Raw genomic sequence first — 26,401 nt, 5'->3', positions numbered from 1 at the left:
CACAAAGACAGACGTCACGCTCGCACACAAAGACAGACGTCACGCACACAAAGACAGACGTCACGCTCGCACACAAAGACACGTCACGCACACAAAGACAGACGTCACGCTCGCACACAAAGACGGGCACGCAGGCACCTTGCTCAGTGCTGGCTCCTCTGGTTGAGTTTTTTCTCTCCCCACCTCGACAGCGAGGAGCCCGCGGCCGCCCCGACAGATCCCCGAAGCCTTGGTGCTTGGGGGGAGCAGCGGTGGAGCGGCGGTGAGCGCGCCGTGCTACACGCCCACCCAAGGTTAGTTCCCACTCCTGGCCAACATCGCCGTCGATTATCTAAAGGCGGTTCTAATTCTTCCCTAGATCGAGCGACCAAACTCGGCCTTGGCTGAGTAACCGGTGCCGTGTGCAGACATCAACAGCCCGGGCGTCGCGTTGGCCATTCAACCCCCTCGCGTGTGCCGTTGCCGGCCTCGATAGGCGCTAACAGCGCTTGCCCCGGCAGTCTGTGATCTAAACCCGCGGGACTCTGGCACAAAATACAAAGAGGGCAATGAGCGAGGACATCCTCCACGGAGCTCGATGGCAAAAGACAAACCTCGACTTGAAGCTTTCGCGACTGCAAGGATTCATCTTCTTTGGTTCTTTCGGTAAAGTCACCACCACGTAGAATGAGAATAAAATAATAAAATAACGCGATAAAATTCTCACGTCGTCCCGACAGTTTCTGTACCTTTCACCTGAAGACGGCCGCTTGCGTTGTGGCCGAAACGTCGTGAGAATTTTATCGCGTTATTTTCTTATTTTATTCTCACTCTACACGGCGGTGACTTTACCGAAAGAACCAAAGAAGATGAACCTCGACGTCAACTTTTCTGATGTCACCTTCAGACTGGGCCCGCATCCTCCTTCAGGACAAAACTGCACTCCATTGGTGGAAAAGACCTCACGTCTACGGGACTACCAACGCCCCCACAGGGACAACCTGCATGCCCCTTGCTTAAGAGATCCTACGTTAAATATGCTGTTATGCTTTACAGCTTCTTAAATTTACTTAGGAAAATTAACCAAAGCTTATGGATGCACAAATAGAAGCCTAAACGAAAATCTTGGGAGACATTGAGACTACAAATCGAGTCTTTTCTGTTTCCTTGATGCACCTGCCAGTACTAGGAAGACTTTTGTTTTCAAACTGCTCCTCGCTAAGGTTTGCCAGAGAGAGAAAATTGGTCTAGCTGTGGCATCATCGGGGATTGCTGTGTGAGTCGATGTGTGTGTCTTTGAGTCCATGTCTGTGCATTTAGGTCCGTGTGTGTGTGTAAGTCGATGTGTGTCTATGTCTTTTTTGCCCGCGCAACGCCAGATGTCTGTGTGTGTACGTCCATGTGTGTAAGTCCAAGTGTGCGTGTCAGTCCATATGTGTGTTAGTCGATGTGTGTGTGTTAGTCAATGTGTGTTCATGGCTCCATGTGAGTGTGTAAGTCTCTGTGTGTGTCTCTCTATCCCCGTGTGTCTCTCTCCCCGTGTGTCTCTCTCCCCGTGTCTCTCTCTCCCCATGTGTCTCTCACTCCCCGTGTGTCTCTCTCCCCATGTGTCTCTCTCCCCATGTGTCTCTCTCCCCATGTGTCTCTCTCCCCGTGTGTCTCTCTCCCCGTGTGTCTCTCTCCCCATGTGTCTCTCTCCCCGTCTCTCTCCCCGTGTCTCTCACTCCCCGTGTCTCTCTCTCCCCGTGTCTCTCTCTCCGTGTGTCTCTCTCCCCGTGTGTCTCTCTCTCTCCGTGTCTCTCTCTCTTGTTGTATATGAGCCTTTTCCAAAATTGATATTAACAATAATATCTGCCGATATATATTTTAATAATAAAGGAAATAATGCATAAAAACACACAAACCCAAAAACCCGCAAACACAGATGGAGATCATAAACAGGCCATAAATAAATAAAGAAATAATAAAACTCTCAAGGCGAGGATGTAACAGCTATCGGCGAAAATCTCCAGATGAACAAGAGTTTGATGGGCCCCTTAGGAAAGGTCCCTCCGAGGTCAGAACACCAAGAGACTAGACACGGAGACGCCAACAGGGTAAATCGTATACATATTTTTTTCCTTATTTGCCAGTAAAACAACAAAAAAATTAAAAGGCAACAACAAGAATAAGATGAAATTAGCGGTCCTAACGCTCACTCCAATTAAGAACAGGCCACCAGACACATCAGTGAATTATTATCCAATGATTAATTCGCTATCAAATGATTTTCACCTTTAATACTTACTGTTAAAACAAAGCTTGGAGACAAAATACAGTCACATCAAAGGTTTTCGAGAAGGAATGAGACAACGGGCAAACTTGCGAAAGAGTTTAAACAATATCCCAAGCAACCCCGACCACCTTTGCCTCTCTCGCTCACGGGGAAGCAGGAATTACACCTTATCACAAGGGGCCATCTGGAAAAGCCAGCCGGGTTTGATGAGGAGACACACCCCACCCCACACACGGCAACCAGGCAAACAAAGTTTTAAAGAAATTGCAATATAACATTAATAATAACGTGTTCACCTTACACGACATTCCATTATAGAACCTTACAGAACCAAGGGATATGGATTCCAACAATCAAGAAATGGACCTCTTAAACTCAGGATGATAATTATTTTTCTTTTTAATAATTCCATCATAACAATTCGAACCTCGGTAAAACCGAGAGGTGTCGGGAGGACGTAGTTACAAACACGAGTCTTGGCGAACATGGGACCAAATGGTATTTGAGAAAAATAAGTCGAAAGTATAAAGAGATAGGTACTCCCGACCACCTTTGTCTCTCCCGAAGAGCGCGAGAGAGGAATTTCACGCCAGGGCAAACAGATCGTTATCGCAGGAGCCATCTGTACACACACGAACTCACACACACAGACCCCGCCCTCCCCCTTTTCCACTGCGCAGAGAGAATTGTCTTTGAATATAACGGTCAGCCGCATTTTCAAAAGTTCAGTGAAACCTGCTGTCAGAGAAGTTAAGTCAAGAGTCAAGACATCAGCGAGTCAAGACGTCCACAGGACGAGCAGTCGCATGGAGCGGCTGGCTCCGAGCCTCGCTGAGTAGTGAGGATCGCTGAGTCGCGATGTATCAACAAAAGTGAGTCATACAGCAGTGGAGGAAACCTGCTGTCAGCGAACCAGCACGGGCGCGTTCGCGCACTTCAACAGAGAGAGCACGTGCGACTCAACTCACTCAACTGAAGAAAAAGGTTGGCCAGCCACCAACAAAGTATCAGCGAATCAGCGCTGAGAGCGCTCGAGCATCTCCACAAAGAAAGCACGTGCAACGTGGCTCAACCAGCAGCGGAAAAGCACGAGCAGCCGCCAACAACTTCAGCAAACCAGTGACCAAGCGCGTGCGACTTGAGTCATACAGCAGTGGAGGAAACCTGCTGTCAGAGAGCCGCCAACAACCTCAACAAAGAGAGCGCGTGCGACACGGCTCACTCAGCAGAAGAAAAACTTGAGCTGTCGCCGGCGAGCGCAGCGGCAGATACTACAGTAGCGGAAAGAGCGCGCGCCGGCGTAGCTCATCCAGCAGTGGAGGAAACTGCTGTCAGCGAATCAGCACGGGCGCGTTCGCGCATCTTCAAGGAGAAAGAGCGCGGCCAGCAACGCCAAGCAAGAGCGTGCAGCAGCTCAGCCAGCAGTGGAGAGAAACTGCTATCAGCGAATCAGCACGGGCGCGTTCGCGCATCTTCAAGGAGAGGGAGCGCGCGCCACCAGCGTGCCATCAGCATCAGCACCAGTGCGTGCCACCAGCGCGCCACCAGCGCGCCACCAGCACCAGCGCGTGCCAACAGCGTGCCACCAGCGTGCCACAGTGCGCAACTTCGCGTCACCAGCGCTGAGAGGGCAGCGGCCCCGCACTCAACACCCATCGGTGCGACGACGGCGAGCGTCGTGCTGACTCATCCAGCCAGCGGTGGACAGAAACTGGCAGCCGGTCGTATGCAACCCCTCCTCCACACTCTCCCCCTCACTCCCCCACCGCGCCGCAACACACAGGAAACACATTTTGGACACAAGAGATGCTAACCTCGGCGTCTGCTTTACGCAAAGAATTGAACCAGTGATAACGAAGACACAGATACGCATATCGGGATAATCAAGAAGGGTTGCCACTCCAAGGTGGTGCATTAAAAATCAATTCATAACGAAAAATACTGCTGTCATTGAGTTGCATAATAACCAATCGCCCTACTGTTAAAAACGTGATAAGAATTTACTTGAAGGTCTATGAATGGATGTGGTACTGTGTGGGCAATGTTTAAATACGAATTTACATTATAAGGTTAAGGTTTTGATAGAATAGTTCGCATGTTTTTAATCTCTCTCTCAACAACCGATCGATTGCGTTACGCGTCGGGAATTAACCATAGGTGCCGCTATCGAGGTGAAACAACGCAATCGTGATGGTATCATGTTAACGCTGTGTTGAAATTCCAAAATCCCGAGATTGAGTTTCATATTATCCAAAAATTAAAGTTAGCTAGAAAATAAAATTGATTAAAGCAGAAGGTTTGTGTGTGATTCTTCCTGAAATTCTGCATAATATTGTTCTGCGTATGAGATCTGAATCCTGGGGACCTATCATAAGCACACTATCACCACACATAATCCATAACACACATAATTCGTAATGTTCAATCGAGAGTAATCGTATCCTTATCGATAATACGGAATTAAAGAGCAGAGTCGAATCGACTCTCTCTCATTCACGCTCACAACGCCTGCGTCACTGCATACGATTAATTGCGTCATTCCAATTCATAACACAATCCTCGTCACCGAGGCTCGACCTGATAATCCATAACGACCTGCATTATCCTAACCACGCCCACTCGCATAAATTAATACGATTATCGCTCGAATCAGCATAATTTATGCGCATAATTACACTAATTAACATAATTTCGGATAAATTATGCGAATCTCAAATTTCATTTAATTTTCATTATTTTCATCAATTTTCATAACACCTATATATACAACATGCATCTGTGGGTCTCTGTGTGGTGAGTCTGTGGGTGTCTGTGTGGTGAGTCTATGGGTCTCTGTGTGGTGAGTCTGTGGGTCTCTGTGTGTGGTGAGTCTGTGGGTCTCTGTGTGGCGAGTCTGTGGGTCTCTGTGTGGTGAGTCTATGCGTCTCTGTGTGGTGAGTCGGTGGGTCGCTGTGTGGTGAGTCTGTGGGTCTCTGTGTGGTGAGTCTGTGGGTCTCTCTGTGTGGTGAGTCTATGGGTCTCTGTGTGGTGAGTCTGTGGGTCTCTGTGTGGTGAGTCTGTGGGTCTCTGTGTGAGTCTGTGGGTCTCTGTGTGGTGAGTCTATGGGTCTCTGTGTGGTGAGTCTGTGGGTCTCTGTGTGGTGAGTCTATGGGTCTCTGTGTGGTGAGTCTATGGGTCTCTGTGTGAGTCTGTGGGTCTCTGTGTGGTGGGTCTGTGGGTCTCTGTGTGAGTCTGTGGGTCTCTGTGTGGTGAGTCTGTGGGTCTCTGTGTGGTGAGTCTATGCGTCTCTGTGTGGTGAGTCGGTGGGTCACTGTGTGGTGAGTCTGTGGGTCTCTGTGTGGTGAGTCTGTGGGTCTCTCTGTGTGGTGAGTCTATGGGTCTCTGTGTGGTGAGTCTGTGGGTCTCTGTGTGGTGAGTCTGTGGGTCTCTGTGTGAGTCTGTGGGTCTCTGTGTGGTGAGTCTATGGGTCTCTGTGTGGTGAGTCTGTGGGTCTCTGTGTGGTGAGTCTATGGGTCTCTGTGTGGTGAGTCTATGGGTCTCTGTGTGAGTCTGTGGGTCTCTGTGTGGTGGGTCTGTGGGTCTCTGTGTGAGTCTGTGGGTCTCTGTGTGGTGAGTCTATGGGTCTATGTGTGGTGAGTCTGTGGGTCTCTGTGTGGTGAGTCTATGGGTCTCTGTGTGGTGAGTCTGTGGGTCTCTGTGTGGTGAGTCTATGGGTCTCTGTGTGGTGAGTCTGTGGGTCTCTCTGTGTGGTGAGTCTATGGGTCTCTGTGTGGTAAGTCTGTGGTACTCTGTGTGGTGGGTCTGTGGGTCTCTGTGTGAGTCTGTGGGTCTCTGTGTGGTGAGTCTATGGGTCTCTGTGTGGTGAGTCTGTGGGTCTCTGTGTGGTGAGTCTATGGGTCTCTGTGTGGTGAGTCTGTGGGTCTCTGTGTGGTGAGTCTATGGGTCTCTGTGTGGTGAGTCTGTGGGTATTATTTTGGCAATCGTCATCAGGAGGAGAAAAGAGGGGGATGAAAGCCGCTGAAGCAGCAGGCTGTTTTAAAGTTGGGTGTAGCCCAAGGGTCATAAACAAAGTGGGCACAACTTTACCGAAAGACCCAAAGAAAATGAATTCCTGCAGTCACGAAAGCTTTAGGTCGAGTCTAACTGTGTCTCTGTATATACACTACACTACTATATACTACACTATACACTACACTACACACTACACTACTATACACTACACTACTATACACTACACACTACACAGAATACGGAGAGAGACACGGATGGACTGGGCCTCTGTGTCCTGGCGGAGTGCCACTCACGGAGCCACGGTCGCCCTCCGCGTTTCTCCGCGGTGCCTTGGGGAGCGTGGGGGGATCCTCCCTGCACGCATGTGGGTAGTGGGGGGGTGGTGGGGTAGTGGTGGGGGGGGGCACAGCGGCAGGTCGTCACACAGACGACCCCGCGGGCACCGCCGACGTCCGCCCGACGTCCGAGAGAAGCGAGCGACTCACGAGGGGCCCCAGGGCTCGTGACGACGCTGACGCTGACGCTGACGGGGGTGGCAGTAGAGCAGCAGCAGCAGCAGCGTGGCCACCAGGGCGAGGGACACGGCGAGGATCGCGGCCCAGCTGGCCCGGCCCGCCGCCGCTGCCGCCGCAGAATTCTCTGCGTGGCCAAACGGTCCCCCGCGTGGCGTCAGCGTGCCGCCGTAGCACGACGACAACCGCCGCGATGACCACACGCGCCAGGCTAGGCGCCCTTTGAGGCTCGCGGCGCTTGCACCCGGGCGTTGCGGGTCGAGGGAGCGAGACGGAGGGACGGACGGAGACAAAGTTCCCCCGTGAAGGCCACGGCGGACTGTCGGGGCGGGTGCCGTTAGCGAGTGTCAGCAGCTGAGAAGGCCGTGATTGTGACAAACGAGGGGATGGGTGGCCAGAACAGGGACACACACACGCACACGCACACACACACGCACATGGAAACACACACACATGCACACGAACACACACACACGCACACGGACACACACACACACGGACACACACACACGCACACACACGCACACACACACACGGACACACATGCATGCACACGGACACACACACGGACACGCACACACGCACCAACACACACACACACAATGACACGGACACACACAAAGCAACACACACACGTGCACGTACACGGACACGCACACACACACACGTACACGGACACACACACATGCAACATTCAGAGATGCGAACAAACCTGTTCGTGTGTCCAGTTGCCTGTTCGGACCGAAAGTCGTGAGTTCAACCGGCGTGCAACAGACGGCGGTGGTGGCATCTACATCTGTAGAACGTGAAGAACCAGTTGCATTTACATCTGTAGAACGTGAAGAACCAGTGGCATCTACATCTGCAGAGCGTGAAGAACCAGTGGCATCTACATCTGTAGAACGTGAAGAACCAGTGGCATCTAAATCTGTAGAACGTGAAGAACCAGTGGCCTCTACATCTCCAGAAGGTGAAGAACCAGTGGCATCTACATCTCCAAAAGGTGAAGAACCAGTGGCATCTACATCTGCAAAACGAGAAGAACCAGTGACATTAATATCAACAGAATACGAAAAAACAGTGACATGTACATCTGTAGCACGTGAAGAACCAGTGGCATCTACATCTACAGAACATGAAGAACCAGTGGCATCTACATCTGTAGAACGTGAATAACCAGCGGCATCTACATCTGCTGAACGTGAAGAACCAGTGGCATCTACATCTGCAGAGCGTGAAGAACCAGTGGCATCTACATCTGCAGAACGTGAAGAACCAGTGGCATCTACATCTGCAGAACGTGAAGAACCAGTGGCATCTACATCTGCAGAGCGTGAAGAACCAGTGGGATCTACATCTGCAGAACGTGAAGAACCAGTGGCATCTACATCTGCAGAACGTGAAGAACCAGTGGCATCTACATCTGCAGAGCGTGAAGAACCAGTGGCATCTACATCTGCAGAACGTGAAGAATCAGCGGCATCTACATCTGCAGAGCGTGAATAACCAGCGGCATCTACATCTGTAGAACGTGAAGAACCAGTGGCATCTACATCTGCAGAGCGTGAAGAACCAGTGGCATCTACATCTGCAGAACGTGAAGAACCAGTGGCATCTACATCTGCAGAGCGTGAAGAACCAGTGGCATCTACATCTGCAGAAGATAATGAGCTTTGGGTCTCCATGTGAGTCTATGGGTCTCTGTGTGAGTAGTCTATGGGTCTCGGTGTGATGAGTCTATAGGTCTCTGTGTGAGTCTATGGGTCTCTGTGTGAGTAGTCTATGGGTCTCTGTGTGAGTAGTCTATGGGTGTCTGTGTGAGTAGTCTATGGGTGTCTGTGTGATGAGTCTATGGGTGTCTGTGTGAGTCTATGGGTCTCTGTGTGAGTAGTCTATGGGTCTCTGTGTGAGTAGTCTATGGGTGTCTGTGTGGTGTGTCTATGGGTCTCTGTGTGAGTAGTCTATGGGTCTCTATGTGAGTAGTCTATCTGTCTCGGTGTGATGAGTCTATGGGTCTCTGTGTGAGTCTATGGCTCTCTGTGTGAGTAGTCTATGGGTGTCTGTGTGATGAGTCTATGGGTCTCTGTGTGAGTAGTCTATGGGTGTCTGTGTGATGAGTCTATGGGTCTCTGTGTGAGTAGTCTATGGGTCTCTGTGTGAGTAGTCTATGGGTGTCTGTGTGAGTAGTCTATGGGTGTCTGTGTGAGTAGTCTATGGGTCTCTGTGTAAGTAGTCTATGGGTCTCTGTGTGAGTAGTCTATGGGTGTCTGTGTGAGTAGTCTATGGGTGTCTGTGTGAGTAGTCTATGGGTCTCTGTGTAAGTAGTCTATGGGTCTCTGTGTGATGAGTCTATGGGTCTCTGTGTGAGTAGTCTATGGGTGTTTGTGTGATGAGTCTATGGGTCTCTGTGTGAGTAGCCTATTGGTGTCTGTGTGATGAGTCTATGGGTCTCTGTGTGAGTTGTCTATGGGTCTCTGAGTGAGTAGTCTATGGGTGTCTGTGTGATGAGTCCATGGGTCTCTGTGTAAGTAGTCTATGGGTGTCTGTGTGAGTCTATGGGTCTCTGTGTGAGTAGACTATGGGTCTCTGTGTGAGTCTATGGGTCTCTGTGTGAGTCTATGGGTCTCTGTGTGATGAGTCTATGGGTCTCTGTGTGAGTAGTCTATGGGTGTCTGTGTGATGAGTCAATGGGTCTCTGTGTGAGTAGTCTATGGGTGTCTGTGTGAGTAGTCTATGGGTGTCTGTGTGAGTAGTCTATGGGTCTCAGTGTGAGTCTATGGGTCTCTGTGTGATGAGTCTATGGGTCTCTGTGTGAGTAGTCTATGGGTCTCTGTGTGAGTAGTCTATGGGTGTCTGTGTGAGTAGTCTATGGGTCTCTGTGTGAGTAGTCTATGGGTGTCTGTGTGATGAGTCTATGGGTCTCTGTGTGAGTAGTTTATGGGTGTCTGTGTGAGTAGTCTATGGGTGTCTGTGTGAGTAGTCTATGGGTCTCTGTGTAAGTAGTCTATGGGTCTCTGTGTGAGTAGTCTATGGGTGTCTGTGTGAGTAGTCTATGGGTGTCTGTGTGAGTAGTCTATGGGTCTCTGTGTAAGTAGTCTATGGGTCTCTGTGTGATGAGTCTATGGGTCTCTGTGTGAGTAGTCTATGGGTGTTTGTGTGATGAGTCTATGGGTCTCTGTGTGAGTAGCCTATTGGTGTCTGTGTGATGAGTCTATGGGTCTCTGTGTGAGTTGTCTATGGGTCTCTGAGTGAGTAGTCTATGGGTGTCTGTGTGATGAGTCCATGGGTCTCTGTGTAAGTAGTCTATGGGTGTCTGTGTGAGTCTATGGGTCTCTGTGTGAGTAGACTATGGGTCTCTGTGTGAGTCTATGGGTCTCTGTGTGAGTCTATGGGTCTCTGTGTGATGAGTCTATGGGTCTCTGTGTGAGTAGTCTATGGGTGTCTGTGTGATGAGTCAATGGGTCTCTGTGTGAGTAGTCTATGGGTGTCTGTGTGAGTAGTCTATGGGTGTCTGTGTGAGTAGTCTATGGGTCTCAGTGTGAGTCTATGGGTCTCTGTGTGATGAGTCTATGGGTCTCTGTGTGAGTAGTCTATGGGTCTCTGTGTGAGTAGTCTATGGGTGTCTGTGTGAGTAGTCTATGGGTCTCTGTGTGAGTAGTCTATGGGTGTCTGTGTGATGAGTCTATGGGTCTCTGTGTGAGTAGTTTATGGGTGTCTGTGTGAGTAGTCTATGGGTGTCTGTGTGATGAGTCTATGGGTCTCTGTGTGAGTAATCTATGGGTCTCTGTGTGAGTAGTCTATGAGTGTCTGTGTGAGTAGTCTATGGGTCTCTGTGTAAGTAGTCTATGGGTCTCTTTGTGAGTAGTCTATGGGTGTCTGTGTGAGTAGTCTATGGGTGTCTGTGTGAGTAGTCTATGGGTCTCTGTGTAAATATTCTATGGGTGTCTGTGTGAGTAGTCCATGGGTCTCTGTGTGAGTAGTCTATGGGTCTCTGTGTGATGAGTCTATGGGTCTCTGTGTGAGTATTCTATGGGTCTCTGTGTGAGTAGTCTATGGGTCTCTGTGTGAGTCTATGGGTCTCTGAGTGAGTAGTCTATGGGTGTCTGTGTGAGTAGTCTATGGGTCTCTGTGTGAGTCTATGGGTCTCTGTGTGAGTAGTCTATGGGTCTCTGTGTGGGTAGTCTATGGGTGTCTGTGTGAGTAGTCTATGGGTCTCTGTGTGAGTAGTCTATGGGTGTCTGTGTGAGTAGTCTATGGGTGTCTGTGTGAGTAGTCTATGGGTCTCTGTGTGATGAGTCTATGGGTCTCTGTGTGAGTCTATGGGTCTCTGTGTGAGTAGTCTATGGGTGTCTGTGTGATGAGTCTATGGGTGTCTGTGTGATGAGTCTATGGGTCTCTGTGTGAGTAGTCTATGGGTCTCTGTGTGAGTAGTATATGGGTCTCTGTGTGAGTAGTATATGGGTCTCTGTGTGAGTAGTCTATGGGTCTCTGTGTGAGTAGTCTATGGGTGTCTGTGTGATGAGTCTATGGGTCTCTGTGTGAGTAGTCTATGGGTGTCTGTGTGATGAGTCTATGGGTCTCTGTGTGAGTAGTCTATGGGTCTCTGTGTGAGTAGTCTATGGGTGTCTGTGTGAGTAGTCTATGGGTGTCTGTGTGAGTAGTCTATGGGTCTCTGTGTAAGTAGTCTATGGGTCTCTGTGTGAGTAGTCTATGGGTGTCTGTGTGAGTAGTCTATGGGTGTCTGTGTGAGTAGTCTATGGGTCTCTGTGTAAGTAGTCTATGGGTCTCTGTGTGATGAGTCTATGGGTCTCTGTGTGAGTAGTCTATGGGTGTTTGTGTGATGAGTCTATGGGTCTCTGTGTGAGTAGCCTATTGGTGTCTGTGTGATGAGTCTATGGGTCTCTGTGTGAGTTGTCTATGGGTCTCTGAGTGAGTAGTCTATGGGTGTCTGTGTGATGAGTCCATGGGTCTCTGTGTAAGTAGTCTATGGGTGTCTGTGTGAGTCTATGGGTCTCTGTGTGAGTAGACTATGGGTCTCTGTGTGAGTCTATGGGTCTCTGTGTGAGTCTATGGGTCTCTGTGTGATGAGTCTATGGGTCTCTGTGTGAGTAGTCTATGGGTGTCTGTGTGATGAGTCAATGGGTCTCTGTGTGAGTAGTCTATGGGTGTCTGTGTGAGTAGTCTATGGGTGTCTGTGTGAGTAGTCTATGGGTCTCAGTGTGAGTCTATGGGTCTCTGTGTGATGAGTCTATGGGTCTCTGTGTGAGTAGTCTATGGGTCTCTGTGTGAGTAGTCTATGGGTGTCTGTGTGAGTAGTCTATGGGTCTCTGTGTGAGTAGTCTATGGGTGTCTGTGTGATGAGTCTATGGGTCTCTGTGTGAGTAGTTTATGGGTGTCTGTGTGAGTAGTCTATGGGTGTCTGTGTGAGTAGTCTATGGGTCTCTGTGTAAGTAGTCTATGGGTCTCTGTGTGAGTAGTCTATGGGTGTCTGTGTGAGTAGTCTATGGGTGTCTGTGTGAGTAGTCTATGGGTCTCTGTGTAAGTAGTCTATGGGTCTCTGTGTGATGAGTCTATGGGTCTCTGTGTGAGTAGTCTATGGGTGTTTGTGTGATGAGTCTATGGGTCTCTGTGTGAGTAGCCTATTGGTGTCTGTGTGATGAGTCTATGGGTCTCTGTGTGAGTTGTCTATGGGTCTCTGAGTGAGTAGTCTATGGGTGTCTGTGTGATGAGTCCATGGGTCTCTGTGTAAGTAGTCTATGGGTGTCTGTGTGAGTCTATGGGTCTCTGTGTGAGTAGACTATGGGTCTCTGTGTGAGTCTATGGGTCTCTGTGTGAGTCTATGGGTCTCTGTGTGATGAGTCTATGGGTCTCTGTGTGAGTAGTCTATGGGTGTCTGTGTGATGAGTCAATGGGTCTCTGTGTGAGTAGTCTATGGGTGTCTGTGTGAGTAGTCTATGGGTGTCTGTGTGAGTAGTCTATGGGTCTCAGTGTGAGTCTATGGGTCTCTGTGTGATGAGTCTATGGGTCTCTGTGTGAGTAGTCTATGGGTCTCTGTGTGAGTAGTCTATGGGTGTCTGTGTGAGTAGTCTATGGGTCTCTGTGTGAGTAGTCTATGGGTGTCTGTGTGATGAGTCTATGGGTCTCTGTGTGAGTAGTTTATGGGTGTCTGTGTGAGTAGTCTATGGGTGTCTGTGTGATGAGTCTATGGGTCTCTGTGTGAGTAATCTATGGGTCTCTGTGTGAGTAGTCTATGAGTGTCTGTGTGAGTAGTCTATGGGTCTCTGTGTAAGTAGTCTATGGGTCTCTTTGTGAGTAGTCTATGGGTGTCTGTGTGAGTAGTCTATGGGTGTCTGTGTGAGTAGTCTATGGGTCTCTGTGTAAATATTCTATGGGTGTCTGTGTGAGTAGTCCATGGGTCTCTGTGTGAGTAGTCTATGGGTCTCTGTGTGATGAGTCTATGGGTCTCTGTGTGAGTATTCTATGGGTCTCTGTGTGAGTAGTCTATGGGTCTCTGTGTGAGTCTATGGGTCTCTGAGTGAGTAGTCTATGGGTGTCTGTGTGAGTAGTCTATGGGTCTCTGTGTGAGTCTATGGGTCTCTGTGTGAGTAGTCTATGGGTCTCTGTGTGGGTAGTCTATGGGTGTCTGTGTGAGTAGTCTATGGGTCTCTGTGTGAGTAGTCTATGGGTGTCTGTGTGAGTAGTCTATGGGTGTCTGTGTGAGTAGTCTATGGGTCTCTGTGTGATGAGTCTATGGGTCTCTGTGTGAGTCTATGGGTCTCTGTGTGAGTAGTCTATGGGTGTCTGTGTGATGAGTCTATGGGTGTCTGTGTGATGAGTCTATGGGTCTCTGTGTGAGTAGTCTATGGGTCTCTGTGTGAGTAGTATATGGGTCTCTGTGTGAGTAGTATATGGGTCTCTGTGTGAGTAGTCTATGAGTCTCTGTGTGAGTCTATGGGTCTCTGTGTGAGTAGTCTATGGGTCTCTGTGTGAGTAGTCTATGGGTGTCTGCGTGAGTAGTCTATGGGTCTCTGCATGATGAGTCTATGGGTCTCTGCGTGGGGCAGTGTCAATTCTCACCGATGACAGAGAGGTTGACCCTCCCCTCGAAGTTACCGTGGGGGAAGGTGACAATGTGACAGAGGAAGAGGCCCCCGTCGCCAGGACGCACGTCCAGCAGCTCCAGCGAGACGTCGCCGGGAGGCCCCCCAACGCGGAACCGCAGTCGGCCCGCGAGGGACGAGTTGGAGTACGCCGTGCCGTGCAGCGGGCTGAGCGTGGCCAAATTGGCCCCCGCCCAGACGTAGTCACGGGAGGCCTTCAGCCAGTTGGCCTGCACCACCACCACGGCCGCACCCCACAGGACGCAGCGCAGCAGCGCCACCTTCTGGCCGACCACCGCCGTGACCTGGCCGTCCGTGTCGACACCCACACGAGGGGCTGGGTGGGAAGACCACGCAGAGACCCATAGACTACTCATAGAGACCCATAGACTACTCATAGAGACCCATAGACTACTCATAGAGACCCATAGACTACTCATAGAGACCCATAGACTACTCACGCAGAGACCCATAGACTACTCACGCAGAGACCCATAGACTACTCACAGAGACCCATAGACTACTCATAGAGACCCATAGACTACTCATAAGAGACCCATAGACTACTCATAGAGACCCATAGACTACTCATAGAGATCCATAGACTACTCACGCAGAGACCTATAGACTACTCAGAGACCCACAAGACTACTCACGCAGAGATCCATAGAGTACTCATAGAGACCCATAGACTATCTTCTTTGGTAATTTCGGTAAAGCCACGTAGAATGAGAATAAAATAATAAATTGATCAAATAAAATAACACAATAAAATTCTTACGACGTATCGGCCACAACACAAGCGGCCTTCATCAGGTGAAGGGACGAGACTGTCTGGAGGACAGTGCTGGTCTGAGCGTGGCTGTGTTCGCTCCAGCGCTGTCCTCCAGACAGTCTCGTTCCTTCACCTGATGAAGGCCGCTTGTGTTGTGGCCGAAACGTCATGAGAATTTTATTGTGTTATTTTATTTTATCAATTTATTTTATTCTCATTCTATGTGACTTTACCGAAAGAACCAAAGAAGATGAATCCTTGCAGTCACGAAAGCTTTAAATCGAAATCCATAGACTACTCATAGAAACCTATAGACTACTCACGCAGAGTCCCATAGACCACTCAAAGACCCACAAGACTACTCACACAGAGACCCATAGACCACTCATAGAGACCCACAAGGCTACTCACACAGAGACCCACTTCACACGCACAAAAATACCTCTCACTCATTCACCCAGCCACCCACTCACCCCCGGTGCTGTATGGTGGAGGGACAGAGACACACGACAGTGGAGACCACTCCCCTGCCTTCCACCGTGGCAAGTCGGCTACCATTCTCACGCGGACGCAGTACTCATCCTCGCGTCCCGGCAGAAGCATCATTCGGTGTTGGTACCGGCATCCGATGAAGCGCTCCTGGCAGTAAGCATCATCATCATCAGTAGTAGCAGCAGTAGTAGTAGCAGCAACAGCATCATCATCAGTAGTAGTAGCATCATCAGTAGTAGTGTCATTGGTAGTAGCATCATCAGTATCATCATCATCATTAGTAGTAGCAGTAGTAGTAGCAGCAACAGCATCATCATCAGTAGTAGCAGCATCATCAGTAGTAGTGTCATTGGTAGTATCATCATCATCATCAGTAGCAGCATCGCCACCCACCCACTCAACCACACACATCTCCCGCCACAACCTCCCGACCCCCGTCACAACTCCGGCAACCTCTCACCGTGAGTCTAACGCCGCCTCTTGTTGAGATGTCAACCTGATGGTGATACTTCACGTCGTGGGCCACCAGCGCCCTCCACCCCCGCCCGACGGAGACCAACAACGACAGCTTCCGCACCTCCGGCTCTCCGTCGACCGCCACCTCCAACTCCCCAGCCACCCCAGGACCACCGTCATCACGGCGGTCATCGTCACCGCCGTCACGGTCATCGTCATCGCCGTCGTCGTTGTAGCCATCATCGTCGTTGTCTTCATCGTCACCCACAACACCGCACTCCTCATCCTCACCACCATCGCCCTCCTCCTCCTCCTCCCCCCGCGTCAGTTTGTCGAGCCTCAGGGTGAACGACGGAGCGCTGAGCACAGCTGAGACACGGGAGAGGGGGGGTCATGGCGAGGGATGTTTGTGTGATCTCTCCCTGTCCTACAGAGTGAGTGAGTGGAGTTTGTGTGATCTCCCCCTGTCCTACAGAATGTGTGAGTGGAGTTTGTGTGATCTCCCCCTGTCCTACAGAGTGAGTGGAGTTTATGTGATCTCCCCCTGTTCTACAGTGTGAGTGGAGTTTGTGTGATCTCCCCCTGTTCTACAGAGTGTGTGAGTGGAGTTTGTGTGGTCTCTCCCTTTCTTACAGAGTGAGTGAGTGGACTTTGTGTGATCTCCCCCTGTCCTACAGAGTGAGTGGAGTTTGTGTGATCTTCCCTTGTTCTACAGAGTGAGTGGAGTTTGTATGATCACCCCCTGTTCTACAGAGTGTGTGAGTAGAGTTTGTGTGATCTCCCCCTGTCCTACAGAGTGAGTGAGTGGACTTTGTGTGATCTCCCCCTGTCCTACAGAGTGAGTGGAGTTTGTGTAATCTCCCCCTGTTCTACAGAGTGAGTGGAGTTTGTATGATCACCCCCTGTTCTACAGAGTGAGTGGAGTTTGTGTGATCTCCCCCTGTTCTACAGAGTGTGTGAGTGGAGTTTGTGTGATCTCCCCCTGTTTTATAGAGTGAGTGGAGTTTGTGTGATCTCCCCCTGTCCTACAGAGTGTGTGGAGTTTGTGTGATCTCCCCCTGTTCTACAGTGTGAGTGGAGTTTGTGTGATCTCCCGCTGTCCTACAGAGTGTGTGGAGTTTGTGTGATCTCCCCCTGTCCTACAGAGTGAGTGGAGTTTGTGTGATCTCCCCCTGTCCTACAGAGTGTGTGGCGTTTGCGTGATCTGCCCCTGTCCTACAGAGTGAGTGGAGTTTGTGTGATCTCCCCCTGTCCTACAGAGCGAGTGGAGTTTGTGTGATCTCCCCCTGTCCTACAGAGTGTGTGAGTGGAGTTTGTGTGATCTCTCCCTGTCCTACAGAGTGTGTGGAGTTTGTGTGATCTCCCCCTGTCCTACAGAGCGAGTGGAGTTTGTGTGATCTCCCCCTGTCCTACAGAGTGAGTGTGTGGAGTTTGTGTGATCTCCCCCTGTTCTACAGAGTGAGTGAGTGGAGTTTGTGTGATCTCCCCCTGTCCTACAGAGTGAGTGGAGTTTGTGTGATCTCCCCCTATCCTACAGAGTGAGTGAGTGGAGTTTGTGTGATCTCCCCCTGTCCTACAGAGTGAGTGAGTGGAGTTTGTGTGATCTCCCCCTGTCCTACAGAGTGAGTGAGTGGAGTTTGTGTGATCTCCCCTGTCCTACAGAGTGTGTGAGTGGAGTTTGTGTGATCGCCCCCTGTCCTACAGAGTGAGTGAGTGGAGTTTGTGTGATCTCCCCCTGTCCTACAGAGTGAGTGGCGTTTGTATGATCTCCCCCTGTTCTACAGAGTGAGTGGAGTTTGTGTGATCTCCCCCTGTCCTACAGAGTGAGTGAGTGGAGTTTGTGTGATCTCCCCCTGTCCTACAGAGTGAGTGAGTGGAGTTTGTGTGATCTCCCCCTGTCCTACAGAGTGTGTGAGTGGAGTTTGTGTGATCGCCCCCTGTCCTACAGAGTGAGTGAGTGGAGTTTGTGTGATCTCCCCCTGTCCTACAGAGTGAGTGGCGTTTGTATGATCTCCCCCTGTTCTACAGAGTGAGTGGAGTTTGTGTGATCTCCCCCTGTTCTATAGAGTGAGTGAGTGGAGTTTGTGTGATCTCCCCCTGTCCTACAGAGTGAGTGGAGGTTGTGTGATCTCCCCCTGTCCTACAGAGCGAGTGGAGTTTGTGTGATCTCCCCCTGTCCTACAGAGTGAGTGGAGTTTGTGTGATCTCCTCCTGTCCTACAGAGTGAGTGGAGTTTGTGTGATCTCCCCCTGTCCTACAGAGTGAGTGAGTGGAGTTTGTGTGATCTCTCCCTGTCCTACAGAGTGAGTGAGTGGAGTTTGTGTGATCTCCCCCTATCCTACAGAGTGAGTGGAGTTTGTGTGATCTCCCCCTGTCCTACAGAGTGAGTGGAGTTTGTGTGATCTCCCCCTGTCCTACAGAGTGAGTGAGTGGAGTTTGTGTGATCTCCCCCTGTCCTACAGAGTGTGTGAGTGGAGTTTGTGTGATCTCCCCCTGTCCTACAGAGTGTGTGGAGTTTGTGTGATCTCCCCCTGTCCTACAGAGCGAGTGGAGTTTGTGTGATCTCCCCCTGTCCTACAGAGTGAGTGTGTGGAGTTTGTGTGATCTCCCCCTGTTCTACAGAGTGAGTGAGTGGAGTTTGTGTGATCTCCCCCTGTTCTACAGAGTGAGTGAGTGGAGTTTGTGTGATCTCCCCCTGTCCTACAGAGTGAGTGGAGTTTGTGTGATCTCCCCCTATCCTACAGAGTGAGTGAGTGGAGTTTGTGTGATCTCCCCCTGTCCTACAGAGTGAGTGAGTGGAGTTTGTGTGATCTCCCCCTGTCCTACAGAGTGAGTGAGTGGAGTTTGTGTGATCTCCCCTGTCCTACAGAGTGTGTGAGTGGAGTTTGTGTGATCGCCCCCTGTCCTACAGAGTGAGTGAGTGGAGTTTGTGTGATCTCCCCCTGTCCTACAGAGTGAGTGGCGTTTGTATGATCTCCCCCTGTTCTACAGAGTGAGTGGAGTTTGTGTGATCTCCCCCTGTCCTACAGAGTGAGTGAGTGGAGTTTGTGTGATCTCCCCCTGTCCTACAGAGTGAGTGAGTGGAGTTTGTGTGATCTCCCCCTGTCCTACAGAGTGTGTGAGTGGAGTTTGTGTGATCGCCCCCTGTCCTACAGAGTGAGTGAGTGGAGTTTGTGTGATCTCCCCCTGTCCTACAGAGTGAGTGGCGTTTGTATGATCTCCCCCTGTTCTACAGAGTGAGTGGAGTTTGTGTGATCTCCCCCTGCTCTATAGAGTGAGTGAGTGGAGTTTGTGTGATCTCCCCCTGTCCTACAGAGTGAGTGGAGGTTGTGTGATCTCCCCCTGTCCTACAGAGCGAGTGGAGTTTGTGTGATCTCCCCCTGTCCTACAGAGTGAGTGGAGTTTGTGTGATCTCCCCCTGTCCTACAGAGTGAGTGGAGTTTGTGTGATCTCCCCCTGTCCTACAGAGTGAGTGAGTGGAGTTTGTGTGATCTCTCCCTGTCCTACAGAGTGAGTGAGTGGAGTTTGTGTGATCTCCCCCTATCCTACAGAGTGAGTGGAGTTTGTGTGATCTCCCCCTGTCCTACAGAGTGAGTGGAGTTTGTGTGATCTCCCCCTGTCCTACAGAGTGAGTGAGTGGAGTTTGTGTGATCTCTCCCTGTCCTACAGAGTGAGTGAGTGGAGTTTGTGTGATCTCCCCCTGTCCTACAGAGTGTGTGAGTGGAGTTTGTGTGATCTCCCCCTGTCCTACAGAGTGTGTGGAGTTTGTGTGATCTCCCCCTGTCCTACAGAGCGAGTGGAGTTTGTGTGATCTCCCCCTGTCCTACAGAGTGAGTGTGTGGAGTTTGTGTGATCTCCCCCTGTTCTACAGAGTGAGTGAGTGGAGTTTGTGTGATCTCCCCCTGTCCTACAGAGTGAGTGGAGTTTGTGTGATCTCCCCCTATCCTACAGAGTGAGTGAGTGGAGTTTGTGTGATCTCCCCCTGTCCTACAGAGTGAGTGAGTGGAGTTTGTGTGATCTCCCCCTGTCCTACAGAGTGAGTGAGTGGAGTTTGTGTGATCTCCCCTGTCCTACAGAGTGTGTGAGTGGAGTTTGTGTGATCGCCCCCTGTCCTACAGAGTGAGTGAGTGGAGTTTGTGTGATCTCCCCCTGTCCTACAGAGTGAGTGGCGTTTGTATGATCTCCCCCTGTTCTACAGAGTGAGTGGAGTTTGTGTGATCTCCCCCTGTCCTACAGAGTGAGTGAGTGGAGTTTGTGTGATCTCCCCCTGTCCTACAGAGTGAGTGAGTGGAGTTTGTGTGATCTCCCCCTGTCCTACAGAGTGTGTGAGTGGAGTTTGTGTGATCGCCCCCTGTCCTACAGAGTGAGTGAGTGGAGTTTGTGTGATCTCCCCCTGTCCTACAGAGTGAGTGGCGTTTGTATGATCTCCCCCTGTTCTACAGAGTGAGTGGAGTTTGTGTGATCTCCCCCTGTTCTATAGAGTGAGTGAGTGGAGTTTGTGTGATCTCCCCCTGTCCTACAGAGTGAGTGGAGGTTGTGTGATCTCCCCCTGTCCTACAGAGCGAGTGGAGTTTGTGTGATCTCCCCCTGTCCTACAGAGTGAGTGGAGTTTGTGTGATCTCCCCCTGTCCTACAGAGTGAGTGGAGTTTGTGTGATCTCCCCCTGTCCTACAGAGTGAGTGAGTGGAGTTTGTGTGATCTCTCCCTGTCCTACAGAGTGAGTGAGTGGAGTTTGTGTGATCTCCCCCTATCCTACAGAGTGAGTGGAGTTTGTGTGATCTCCCCCTGTCCTACAGAGTGAGTGGAGTTTGTGTGATCTCCCCCTGTCCTACAGAGTGAGTGAGTGGAGTTTGTGTGATCTCTCCCTGTCCTACAGAGTGAGTGGAGTTTGTGTGATCTCCCCCTGTCCTACAGAGTGTGTGAGTGGAGTTTGTGTGATCTCTCCCTGTCCTACAGAGTAAGTGGAGTTTGTGTGATCTCCCCCTGTCCTACAGTGAGTGAGTGAGTGGAGTTTGTATGATCTCCCCCTGTCCTACAGAGTGAGTGAGTGGAGTTTGTGTGATCTCCCCCTGTGCTATAGAGTGAGTGAGTGGAGTTTGTGTGATCTCCCCCTGTCCTACAGAGTGAGTGGAGTTTGTGTGATCTCCCCCTGTCCTACAGAGTGAGTGAGTGGAGTTTGTGTGATCTCCCCCTGTGCTACAGAGTGAGTGAGTGGAGTTTGTGTGATCTCCCCTTGTCCTACAGAGTGAGTGAGTGGAGTTTGTGTGATCTCCCCCTGTCCTACAGAGTGTGTGGAGTTTGTGTGATCTCCCCCTGTCCTACAGAGTGAGTGAGTGGAGTTTGTGTGATCTCCCCCTGTTCTACAGAGTGAGTGAGTGGAGTTTGTGTGATCTCCCCTTGTCCTACAGAGTGAGTGGAGTTTGTGTGATCTCCCCCTGTCCTACAGAGTGAGTAAGTGGAGTTTGTGTGATCTCCCCCTGTTCTACAGAGTGAGTGAGTGAGTGGAGTTTGTGTGATCTCCCCCTGTCCTACAGAGTGAGTGAGTGGAGTTTGTGTGATCTCCCCCTGTCCTACAGAGTGAGTGAGTGGAGTTTGTGTGATCTCCCCCTGTCCTACAGAGTGAGTGAGTGGAGTTTGTGTGATCTCCCCCTGTCCTACAGAGTGTGTGGAGTTTGTATGATCTCCCCCTGTTCTACAGAGTGAGTGGAGTTTGTGTGATCTCCCCCTGTCCTACAGAGCGAGTGGAGTTTGTGTGATCTCCCCCTGTAAGCCGAAGACACACACACAGGCAGAAAGAGTCACAGACATACACAGCGACACACACAGACAAAGATGACAAAGATCCTCCGTGTAGCCTGAAAAAGACCGTTGGGGCAAGTGCTGTTAGTGAGCACCAGACAGACACGGACAAAGAGAGACACAGAGAGAGAGACACAGAGAGACACACACACACAGAGACACAAAGAGAGAGACACAGAGAGACACACACACAGAGACACAGAGAAAGACACACACAGAGACACAGAGAGAGAGACACACATAAAGACAGAGGCATATGTACAATCTCGTGCCACTCACTTTCCATCAAGGGCAGGACTACAACGGCGACCCAGCGTGAGGATCGCGACGGCGAGGATGAGAAGGAGAATCTCACACGGAGGAGGTAGCGGTCACCGGGATCGTCCAGCGCCGAGGAGACGTCGCACCGTGTCTCCGTTGTGGAAGCGCAGACGGTCTGCCAGCGGGCTCGTCTGAAGCTGCGCAGACAGAGACACAGGGAGGAGTGGTGAGGGTGGTGAGGAGCCAGTGGGTGAGAGAGACGTGTGTGTGTGTGAGTGGGTTGGTGGATGAGTGGGTTGGTGAGTGAGTGGGTGAGTGGGTTGGTGAGTGGGTGAATGGGTTGGTGAGTGAGTGGGTGAATGGGTGAGTGGGTGATTGAGTGGGTGAGTGAGTGGGTTGGTGAGTGAGTGGGTTGGTGAGTGGGTTGGTGAGTGGGTGGGTCAGTGGGTTGGTGAGTGGGTGAGTGAGTGGGTTGGTGAGTGGGTTGGTGAGTGGGTGAGTGAGTGGGTGAGTGGGTGAGTGGGTTGGTGAGTGAGTGGGTGAGGCGGTTGGTGAGAGAGTGGGTAAGTGAGTGGGTTAGTGAGTGGGTGAGTGAGTGGGTTGGTGAGTGAGTGGCTGAGTGAGTGAGCATCTCACAGTTTGCTCTGAACTGTGTATGTAACATTCAGGAACGTTCAGTTGGTCGTGGTCGTGGTGGTCGAGTTGATGGTGAAAGGATCAACAAGTGGGGGTCTATCCCCTCCATCCCCACTGGGAGCCGCTTCAACGGGGTCCCAGCAAAGGGTCGCCAGGAGGTCTCGAGACTCCAAACGAACATTCAGTGGGAACAGCGGAGCTGGGCAGATGGGGAAAAACATTCAAGAGTGCGTTAACCACTGCACCACCACTCCTCACTCACACACACAGTGCGTGAACCACTGCACCACCACTCCCCACACACTTCCACACACAGTGTGCTAACCACTGCACCACCACTCCACACACACACAGTGCGTTAACCACTGCACCACCACTCCCCACACACACACACAGTGCGCTAACCACTGCACCACCACTCCACACTCACACAGTGCGCTAACCACTGCACCACCACTCTCCACTCACACTTACACAGTGCGCTAACCACTGCACCACCACTCTCCACACAGTGCGCTAACCACTGCACCACCACTCCCCACACAGTGCGCTAACCACTGCACCACCACTCACCCCACAATCACAACCTGGCACCCGATTTATCGACCACCTCGGGCTCTGCTCACCGTGGCTGCTGCACGTGACGAGGTGGTGGAGGAGGAGGAGAGGCAGGATGAAGGGGAAGAGTAGGCCAAGTTTGTAGAGTTTCGACATCGCCATTAACCCCACACGCAGCCACGCGTCCGCCTCACCCAAGTCACGTGCTGAGGAAATCGATTCAAGGTTTAATTAAAAACTCGGATCGATTCCTATGTGGATAACAAATGCGAATCGATAGTGGTCAAAAATGTAGCCGATGGCATCGATCCCTATTGAGACTGCATTGGAATTGACGTTGGTCGTGAGTGTAAAATGGAATCGAATACATTTTCGATAACATGGGAATTGATTATGGCGATTTGTTCTAACATAGGAATCGATCTAGCTAGTGATTTAAAGCGCATAGAATCGAATCCCATTGGGATACAAACCATGAGAATCGATTGTGTTAGAAAAGGAGAGCGTTCAGAATCGATTCTTATTGAGAATGAATCAGAATCAGAAAGGGTTTTATTCGCCATGACATTTCACACCGACACGGAAATTACTTTGGCAGGATGGTGCATACATTCAACATATAGGAATCTAAAATCTTAAATAAGTTTTAAACAAGTCTTACTATAATAATAAGGGTTAAAAGTCTAACTAACACCAAGGGGCTGAAGTATATAAAATTGAATAAATATCGAATATAAAATAGCTTTAAGATATAATTTAAAAATAAAAAATACAAACAGGTTAACATAGTTAATATCGGCAAGGTGTCATCATGTAGATAAAATGTTAAAATCAGTGTTAGCCCTTGGCCTCGTTTAACAGGCCAGCAGCAGATGGGAAGAAACTGTTTTTATGGCGTGAGGTTTTGGTCCTGATGGACCGAAGCCTTCTGCCAGAGGGGAGTAGCTGAAACAGAGAGTGTCCAGGGTGGGAGGAATCGGCCATAATCTTCCTCGCTCGCCTCATGGACCTTGTCGTGTGCAGGTCCTCGAGGGTTGGTAGATTGCAGGCAATTACCTTCCCAGCAGTGTGGATGATACGCTGCAGTCTGCTCTCGTCCTTGGCAGTGGCAGCAGCGTACCAGACGGTTATGGAGGAGGTGAGGATGGATTCAATGATCGCTGTATAGAATTGCACCATCATTGTCTTTGGCAGGTTGAATTTCTTCAGCTGCCGTAGAAAGTACATCCTCTGTTGAGCTCTCTTGGTGAGGGAGCTGATGTTCAGTTCCCACTTGAGGTCCCGGGAGAGAATAGTGCCCAGGAAGCGGAAGGACTCTACAATTTTGACTGGGGAGTCTAACAGTGTGATGGGGTTGAGGGGGGCTGTATTCTTCCTGAAGTCCACAACCATCTCAACTGTCTTTAGAGCATTTAGCTCTAAGTTGTTCTGGCTACACCAGGTCACCAGGTTGTCAGCTTCCCACCTATAGTCAGACTCATCCCCACCAGAGATCAGCCCAATGAGGGTGGTGTCGTCCGCAAACTTCAAGAGTTTGACGGACAGATGATTGGAGGTGCAGCTGTTGGTATACAGGGAGAAGAGCAGTGGGGAAAGGACGCAGCCCTGAGGAGTTCCGGTGCTGATGGACTTGGAGTCGGAGATTTGTGTTCCCAGCTTAACGCACTGCTTCCTGTCAGACAGGAAGTCTGTGATCCATTTACAGGTGGTGTAGGGCACGTTCAGCTGGAAGAGCTTGTCCTGAAGCAGGGCAGGGATGATGGTGTTGAAGGCAGAGCTGAAGTCCACAAACAGGATCCTGGCGTAGGATGCTGGGGCATCCAGATGCTGTAGGGTGAAGTGGAGGGCCATGTTAACTGCGTCGTCCACAAACCTGTTGGCTCTGTAGGCAAACTGAAGGGGGTCCAGGAGAGGGTCTGTGATGGCTTTGAGGTGTGCCAGGACCAGGCGCTCAAAAGACTTCATTACCACAGATGTAAGGGTGACCGGTCTGTAATCATTTAGTCCTGTTGGCCTTAGCTTTGTGGGCACAGGGATGATGGTGGATGACTTGAGACAGGCTGGTACATGGCATGTCTCCACGGAGGTGTTAAAGATGTTGGTGAACACCGGAGACAGCTGGTCAGCGCAGTGCCTGAGGATGGCTGGAGAGACAGAGTCCGGCCCGGCTGCTTTGCGTGGATTCAGCCTCTTGAAAAGTCTATTAACTTCTCCCTCCTGAAAGGAGAGAGTCGTCTCTGTAGTATGGGTGGGGGGTGGGGCCTCTTGGGTGGGAAGGGGTGGTTCAGGACAGTCCAATTGTCTTTCAAATCTACAGTAGAACTCGTTCAGGTCGTTGGCTAGGCGGGAGTCGTTAGTGGTGTGGGGGGCTCTGGGTTTGTAGTTGGTGATCTGCCTGAGCCCTCTCCAGACAGAAGCAGCGTCGTCGTTAGTAGAGAACTGGTGTTTTAGTCTCTCTGAGTACAGTCGTTTAGCCTCTCTCACCGCTTTGCTAAACCTGTTCTTCGACTCCTTGAATCTGTCTCTATCCCCACTCCTAAACGCTTCCTCCTTCTCCAACCTCACCCTTCTGAGCTTTGCTGAGAACCAGGGCTTATTGTTGTTAAAGTTCACCCTGGTACGTGTTGGGATACAGCAGTCCTCACAGAAGCTGATGTAGGACGTCACAGCCTCTGTGAGTTCATCCAGACTATTGGTAGCAGTCGTGAACATATCCCAGTCAGTACAGTCTAAGCACGCCCGCAAATCTTCCACAGCCACACTGGTCCACTGTTTAGATGTCCTCACAGCAGGTTTACAGAGTTTTAGTTTCTCCCTGTATGCAGGAATCAGGTGGACCATGGCATGGTCAGAGTGTCCTAGTGCTGCTCGGGGGACGGCGTGGTAGGCTCTACTGACTGTAGTGTAGCAGTGATCCAGAGTGTTCCCTTCTCTGGTTGCGCATTTAATGAATTGTATGTATATTCTTAGTTTTTTCGGTAAAGTCACGTTGAAGAGAAACAACAAAATATATATAAAACATTGACTTTTCCAAGAAGGAGGTTCTTTGTAAGCCATCTGGCTTCCATGAAAGATTCGTTCATGAGGCTATCCACATATACAAGCACAGAGACAATTTCAACCGAGAAGATGGATTCTATCTTAGCAATCATTGGAAAGATTTGATAAATCATTTCTGTTCTTGATTGATTGTTCACGCTTACAGTGGCTTTCAGACAGCATACATTATAAAAAATTTCGTCTCCCCCCTCCTCTTTTAAAAAAAAATAGATGGACTAGTCCTGGGCAAACTGCCAATCGCTGCGCGTGACGCCAACGTTTTTTTTATAAATAAATAAATGTGCCGTTTAAAAATAAATTTATGCAAACCAACACACCTGATGATGACCGTTTGAGTTATGGTCTAAACGTCGTGAGAATTTTTTATTGTTTTATATATATTTTGTTATTTTGTTGTTTTTCTTCAACGTGACTTTACCGAAAAAACTAAGAATATGAATTACTGCAGTCACGAAAGCTTTAAATCAAAATTGAATTGTATGTATTT

At 50.3% G+C, this 26,401-nt stretch overlaps 1 protein-coding gene across 3 annotated transcripts; it reads right to left on the bottom strand.

The window, feature by feature from the left end:
• Nucleotides 1-1,827: 1,827 nt before the first annotated feature.
• On the bottom strand, nucleotides 1,828-23,081 carry LOC142910201 (uncharacterized). Of its 3 annotated transcripts, none has more exons than XM_076059888.1 (9): nucleotides 22,923-23,081; nucleotides 22,297-22,495; nucleotides 21,679-21,857; nucleotides 15,605-15,969; nucleotides 15,126-15,291; nucleotides 13,855-14,214; nucleotides 7,490-7,804; nucleotides 6,751-7,096; nucleotides 1,828-6,619 (listed from the first exon to the last, which is right to left on the bottom strand). In XM_076059888.1, exons 3-9 carry the CDS (start codon nucleotides 21,683-21,685, stop codon nucleotides 6,493-6,495), a joined length of 1,686 nt encoding a protein of 561 aa, XP_075916003.1. In that variant the 5' UTR covers nucleotides 21,686-21,857; nucleotides 22,297-22,495; nucleotides 22,923-23,081; the 3' UTR covers nucleotides 1,828-6,492. The 3 variants fall into 3 exon arrangements, with proteins under 3 accessions (XP_075916003.1, XP_075916005.1, XP_075916004.1); XM_076059890.1 differs by having other exon boundaries at nucleotides 7,490-7,573; XM_076059889.1 differs by having other exon boundaries at nucleotides 13,891-14,214.
• Nucleotides 23,082-26,401: the final 3,320 nt, after the last annotated feature.

Source organism: Petromyzon marinus, unplaced genomic scaffold (genome assembly GCF_048934315.1).
Source record: "Petromyzon marinus isolate PM22_M1 ecotype Great Lakes invasive population unplaced genomic scaffold, UKy_Petmar_22M1.pri1.0 PM_G_Scaffold_14, whole genome shotgun sequence".
Taxonomy (NCBI): Eukaryota; Metazoa; Chordata; class Hyperoartia; order Petromyzontiformes; family Petromyzontidae; genus Petromyzon; species Petromyzon marinus.
The sequence above is the reverse complement of the archived record's forward strand: the minus strand, read 5'-3'. Positions and strand labels throughout refer to the sequence as shown.

Excerpts from the sequence above, each read along its gene's own strand:
- LOC142910201 (XM_076059888.1), bottom strand. Across the intron at positions 15,292-15,604 it reads GAGGCGGCGTTAGACTCACG|GAGCGCTTCATCGGATGCCG; the intron begins GTGAGAGGTTGC and ends GCTTACTGCCAG. Across the intron at positions 7,805-13,854 it reads GGTCAACCTCTCTGTCATCG|ATGTAGATGCCACTGGTTCT; the intron begins GTGAGAATTGAC and ends CTCGTTTTGCAG.